The sequence below is a fragment of the Rissa tridactyla genome, chromosome 14 (genome assembly GCF_028500815.1).
Source record: "Rissa tridactyla isolate bRisTri1 chromosome 14, bRisTri1.patW.cur.20221130, whole genome shotgun sequence".
In the NCBI taxonomy this organism is placed as follows: domain Eukaryota; kingdom Metazoa; phylum Chordata; class Aves; order Charadriiformes; family Laridae; genus Rissa; species Rissa tridactyla.
In genome coordinates, this window is record NC_071479.1 from 14763895 (window position 1) to 14769700 (window position 5806).

The window sequence follows — 5806 nt, forward strand, 5'->3', positions numbered from 1 at the left end:
CCAGCACGCAAGACCGCAGAGCCCACCGTCTCTGACAGCCTCAGCACCTCACCTCTGCCCAGCACAGGGGCAGGGAGCCGCAGCGGGGACTCCACCCAGAGCCTAAAGCAAAGGCCCTCTGCTGAGGGTCTCTGCAGAGCTGGGGCTTGGGCTGAGCCGGTTCTCTGGCTGTGGGAATCGTGGGCTGGCTGGGGCAGACCCCTCGCACAGCGGTGACCTCGGCACGAGGTCAGGAACAGCCTCTCTCCAGTGCCACTTCCAGGGTGCCGAACAAGGCACCGGGCACTGCGGATGCGGCGCAGGACACCAGCCCCACAGACAGGGAGCCCCCCGGGCCCAGGCATGGCAAATGCACACTGTGACCCCCGCAATGCCCACCCCGGAGCTAAGGCACTCCCAGCAGCGTGCCCACTCAAGGTCAGACCCAGACAAGCTCAGGAGAAGGCCTTCTCAACGTCCACAGGGGCCTCTGGCTCTCACCTTGACACCAAAAATGTCATTGAGGAGGCAGTAGCTGCTCTCTTCGATTGTCCCTTGCAGCTTTGTCTTCAGCACGCGCTGCCTGTCGCCGCGCGATTCACAGTCCTGGAGGCCCAGGGCCCTGGCCATCAGCATGCGGATGGCAGAGAAGGGCTGCCTCATGTCGATCTCCAGCAGTTCCAGGGCAACCACCCTGCGGTGCAAAAGCAAAAGGCACTGAGATTCCCCACAGCCCCAGCCTTCTAAGACAAGAGGGGCGGAGGTGCCCTTTGGGGGGAGCTCTTCAGCCCCCCATCTCCAAGCGCTTCCCACAGAAGGCCAAGCCTTTCCCTCCTCGTACGAGAAAGGGCACAGAGGGGCAGTTGCTGCCAAGCCAGCGGGAGAGCCGGGTCCAGAGCCTGTGTCTCTGCAGCGCCGGCCTAGGTCTCCCTACGTGCCCCCTGCAGAGGAACTCACGGGGCTGAGAGGCAAGAATGGAGCAAGTGGTGGGTTTGCCTTTGGGCTCCAGACCTTATCGGTCTGCCTGCCAGAGCACAGGCCCCCGTGCTCCTCCTGGGAAACACGCCGAGGGCGAGCAGGGCTTCTGAGACAGGCAGCCCTGCTGTCTCTGGGGTCTGGAGTGGGATGAAAAGCACTGAGCTTGGGCTCTTTCCTTCTATCTGCGCCTGACCCAGGGGTGAAGGAGGAAAGGCCGTGGCTCCAGAAGCCACCTCCAACTCCCCAAAGAGGCAGAGGCGGGAGCGGAGCACGCAGGTGCTCCCAGGCAGTGTCTCCAGGAGGCTCTGTCGGGAGGCTGCAGTCCAAGGGCCAGGTACCCTGGCAGAGGGGCTGGAGCGTTCCACAGCTGTCAGGGGATGGGCAGGGGCAGCGTCGCAAAGCTACAGGTGGAAAACCTGTACCTGTGGCCAGCATCCTGGCCTAGAGAGGCCAGTTCAGCAAGTAAGTGGCTCTTTCCACAGCCCATCGTGCCCTCAACCGCCAGGATGTTCCTTTGGCCTGAATCCCTATAGGCGTTCAAGCAGCTGACAAAGAGGTCAGTCTCCTGCTTCCGACCTGCGAAGACAAACCAGAGAACGAGCTGCTGGGGGCGTGCTGAAAAGCAAAGAGCCGTCCCTTTTGCGGGCACCCTCCACCGCAGCTTCCCTCCCCGCTACCACATCGGCCAGCCTGCCGGCACCCAGGCCTCCTTCCCACCTGCTCGTCCACGCTTGGGCACCTCTGCCTTCCTCAGAGCAGTCACGGGGCCACCTGCTTGCCTGCCCCACAGCGCAGCCCCCTCGCCCTCTCCCCTATCCCACAGGCACGGAGATTCTGCCGGCCCCATGCGACTCCCCGCAGCGATCCAGCACGAGACTGTAAGGGATGACTGCAGCCAGTTCAGGCAGCTGCGTCCCAAACAGACTCAAAGCATCTCCTCGCTGTGCCGTGAGCTGCACAGCACCTCCCAGTAGCTAAGGCAGCGTCGCCAGTCCCGTTCTGGTTTGGTCCGGGCTAGAGTTAATTTTATTCAGCAATAGCCTGTACAGGTCTATGTTTTGTATTTGTGACCAAACATCGCTGTTGATAACACAACCAGGTTTTAGTTATGGCTGAAGAGCGCCTGCGCAGCGTCGAGGCCTTTTCCATTGCTCACGCTGCCCCGCTGGCGAACAGTCTGGGGGTGCACAAGAAGCTGGGAGGCGGCACAGCCGCCACAGCCGCCACAGCTGACCCCAACTGCCCAAAGGCCTATTCCAGACCATACAACGCCGTGCTCAGCAAGAAAATCCGGCGGAAAGGAGGAAGGGGGGACATTCGGAGTGATGGCATTTGTCTTCCCAAGTCACCGTCACACGTGATGAAACCTTGCTTTCCTCGAAATGGCAAGACGCCTGCCCGCCCATGGGAAGCAGTGGATGAATGCCTGATTTTGCTTTGGGCGTGTGTGCAGCTTTTGCTTTCCCTATTAAGCTGTCTGTATCTCAGCGCACCAGTGCTCTCACTTTAACCCTTCCGATTCTCTTCCCCATCCCACTGTGGGGAGCGAGTGGCTCTGTGGGGCTGAGCTGCCAAGCGGGGTTAACCCACAACAGGGCCCAAAACATTCGGCAAGACCCCGAGTGAATACAGGCATCCCCTGCCTCCTGACATTTCCGTGTCTTCGCCCAGATGCTGCCAAGAAAGCAGCTCTGAGGAGTAGAAGGAGGAGAACCCACCGTCAAAACTCTCCATCGATTTGGCAGAAGGAATCTCTTTCCTGACCCCAAAGACAGGGATCAGTTTAGCCCCCAGGCTGTGAGCAGCTCCACAGTTGAAAGCAACCTTCCTACCAGGTCTGGAAGACAGCAGGGAGCAGCAGGCGCCCCACCTCGTTTTCCACCCAAAGATATCAAGCAAGCAGAGACCAAGACAGGCGGCGCTTTCTTAGGGCTGCTGCAGGCAACACCATCCCTGGTAAAAGCCTCTCCCTTCCCAGCAAGGCACTAAAAGTTACCAAGGGGAAGAACCTGGGCTTCAGAAGAGCAAGGCGTTCTCCACCTACCCAGCAAGGGGACGTACTCCGACCTCTTCTTGGTAAGACCCACGCCAAAGATGCTAGAAGCAGGGGAAAAGACAACACAAGTCAATGAGATGGTGAGAAGCCAGGGGACCTAGAGAAGCAGCCTGGCGTGGTAGGGAAGGAGGTGCTCCTCGGGTACCGGCTTTTCTCTGGAGCAGGCTGTTATCCCCTGCACGCTTTCCCAGCCAAAGTTCAAGCTGACACGCTACGACAGCTTCAAGCGTAAAGAAGCCCAGCGGCCACGGTGGGACAGAAGAACATATCAAGAGTCCATCCCCAGAGGCCAAACCCAGAGAAACAGGAGAAGACACGTGAAAGAAGCCAGGGCGTGCTGTTGGCTGGGAGACAGCTTTACCACTTTGGCCAAGAACACCAAGCGTCTTTGAAAGGGGGACTTGTGTCCCTGAAGGGCTTGGGACGCCAAGCACCTGGCACCTTTGGCTCAAGTCTTCCCGCAGTCTCAAAGAGACGGCAGTGGTAACCTTCAAACCGTCCTCTAAAGGGAAGGTGAAATCCTGGCCCAGAAGAGCTGAGATTTCTGCAGGAAGACCTGAGGAAGAGTGTCCCGATGGTCCACGTTTCCCCATGGGGACCAGACTGGCCCAAAGCTTCCTGCTCGGAGCAGCTGGGACAGAAAACTCCTTGGGTCAGCATTCCCAGGGCACGTGGTGGAGCAAGCACAGCACGGAAAGCACAGCCCAAAGCCCTTTAGACCCAGCCCACAAGGCCAGGTTGTGTCTACCAAGACAGACAAACCTTCCCCATCCCTGTGGTTTCACTCCTGCTCTCTCAGCAGCTGGAGACAGCAGGGGAGAGGGGCAAAAAGCCTGCCACGCCAGGGCTTCCGACCGTCTCAGAGGACACTCACCTCTCCTCGGTGACCCCCACGTATTGATAGACAGGGCCAGGCTGCCTGAGGCCTTTCATCTCTCTCTCCGGCAGCTCCTTGAAGTAGGAAGCGGGCAGCCGGGAGGCGGCGTAGGTCACTGCATCACAGGACACCAGCCCAGGGTAGTGCACCATCATCCGGGCAGCCAAGTTCACCTTCTGGCCAAGGACTGCCAGAGGGAGAGCACGCGTTAGAGAGAGAGAGCATGCGTCGGTGTGGCCCGTGCCGCCAGCCCCGCGGCACCCTTCCAGGCCAATACCTGTGTATTCGTGTCTCAGCGGGTGGCCAGTGACTCCGCAGAACATCGTCCCTCTGGTAACTGCCACAGACATTGTCCTGGCACACAGAGAAACAGCAGGGCTTGAGCAGCGCCCCAGGCGCAGTCCTGCCCGCCTGGCTTCATCCCTTCCCACACCTCCCCTCGGTGCCAGCCTGGGCCACCGGCTGTGCTGCCCTGCCAGCGTGGGTCTCGGGGACGTGGAGAGCTCAGGGGTGCAACATCTGCAGGTTGCAAGGGACAAGGGGCAGGGGCAGAGCACGGGCAGGGCCACAGCCCTCTTGTGAGCAAAGAGAGAGGGAAGAAGGCGCCCGCCATGTCACCGCCTGGCGATGACAGCCACTTGGGATCAGGTGGCTGGGCCCCATCCCCGTTCATGGGGCAGTGGCCCAGAAGGGCCTGCCTCTGGCCGCAGCGGCCTCTGGCCCTCACGAGGGCTCTTTCCAGCACGGTGGCCAGCAGAGTGTGCTTGGAGGGACTCCGTCTGGCTGCCGTGGGCTGAGCCCAGGGGTTGCCTGCACCTCGCAGGGCACTGCCTCCTTCCTGCCAGGGACAAGGGAGAGCAAGCTAGAAGGCACATCTCTTTCTGGGAAGCCCCCTTGCGCCGTCCCAGGCAGCATGCACCCCGCCGACCCCCGCCACACACTCACTCTGTTTCCTTGAGCATGGTGGAGCACGAGTTGAAGATCTCCAGAGCACTCTGCAGGGCGTGAAGGCTCTCGCAGGGCAGCTTGTTTCCAGGGAGTCCCAGCACGCAGAGGAACGTGCAGCCCTGCCCAGGACAGATGTGGAACATGTTGCTACAGCGCCTAAGAGGGAGTCTCTCCCTCGCGCTCACTGCCCACCCTCTGGCGCTGGGGGAGGCCACCGTTCCCCCCCACTCACTTTATCACACAGGAGGACTTTGTTGATGTGGCCCTTGTGAGGAGAGAGGATTTCTAGCATCACCCTGCTGGCCTCCTTGAGGACGGTGCTGAGATGCTCCGAGCTGGTACCTGCAGCAAGCTGCAGCTGGACAAAGATGCAGGTGACTGGCCGTAGCTCAGAGAGGAGGTCCATGGGCAGTCCTGCATCGAGCTGGAAGACAAGAGCACGACGGCTTCACCAGCCTGCTCTCCCGGGCTCTTACTGCCCACACCAGTACCGAGGGAGAGCAGGCGTGCTGGCGATAGCGGGTAATAGCAGAGGAAGGGATAAATCCTCCTCTCAGTGCAAAAGGGCGGGCAGGCCGCCCAGCCTGCGGCAGGCAGACGCCGAGTCATAACACAAATGACAAAGGAGAGAAGGCTGCTCCGCTAACACGCCATCTGGGGACCGGTACGGACATGAGGGGAGACCCTCAGGGATGCTCCAGGGACTTCAGGGGAATCTCCCCTTTATCCCACCATCGTGTCCGCGGCACACCCAGAACCATAGCCACGGAAAAGACAGAGGGACAGGAGTCCTCCTCCTGCCACCCATGTCTCTCTGAGGACAACGCAGACAATGGTGCAGCACCGGTGCCCCTGGGCTCAGTTTCCCTGCGTTGTCATCGCAGGGCGCATTTTCTTTGATTGGTCTGTTCCCGTAAGAGCTCCATCTCTGCAAGGCACCACTTCTTCTGCCCTCCGAAAATACAGCC

At 60.4% G+C, this 5806-nt stretch overlaps 1 protein-coding gene across 1 annotated transcript; it reads right to left on the reverse strand.

Annotated features, from left to right (window-relative positions):
• Positions 1-1465: 1465 nt before the first annotated feature.
• LOC128917625 (adenylate cyclase type 10-like) lies at positions 1466-5196 on the reverse strand. The gene is made up of 5 exons (XM_054220968.1): positions 5071-5196; positions 4836-4957; positions 4168-4244; positions 3888-4077; positions 1466-1533 (listed from the first exon to the last, which is right to left on the reverse strand). The coding sequence occupies exons 1-5, from the start codon at positions 5128-5130 to the stop codon at positions 1515-1517; spliced, it is 468 nt and encodes a 155-aa protein (XP_054076943.1). The 5' UTR covers positions 5131-5196; the 3' UTR covers positions 1466-1514.
• Positions 5197-5806: the final 610 nt, after the last annotated feature.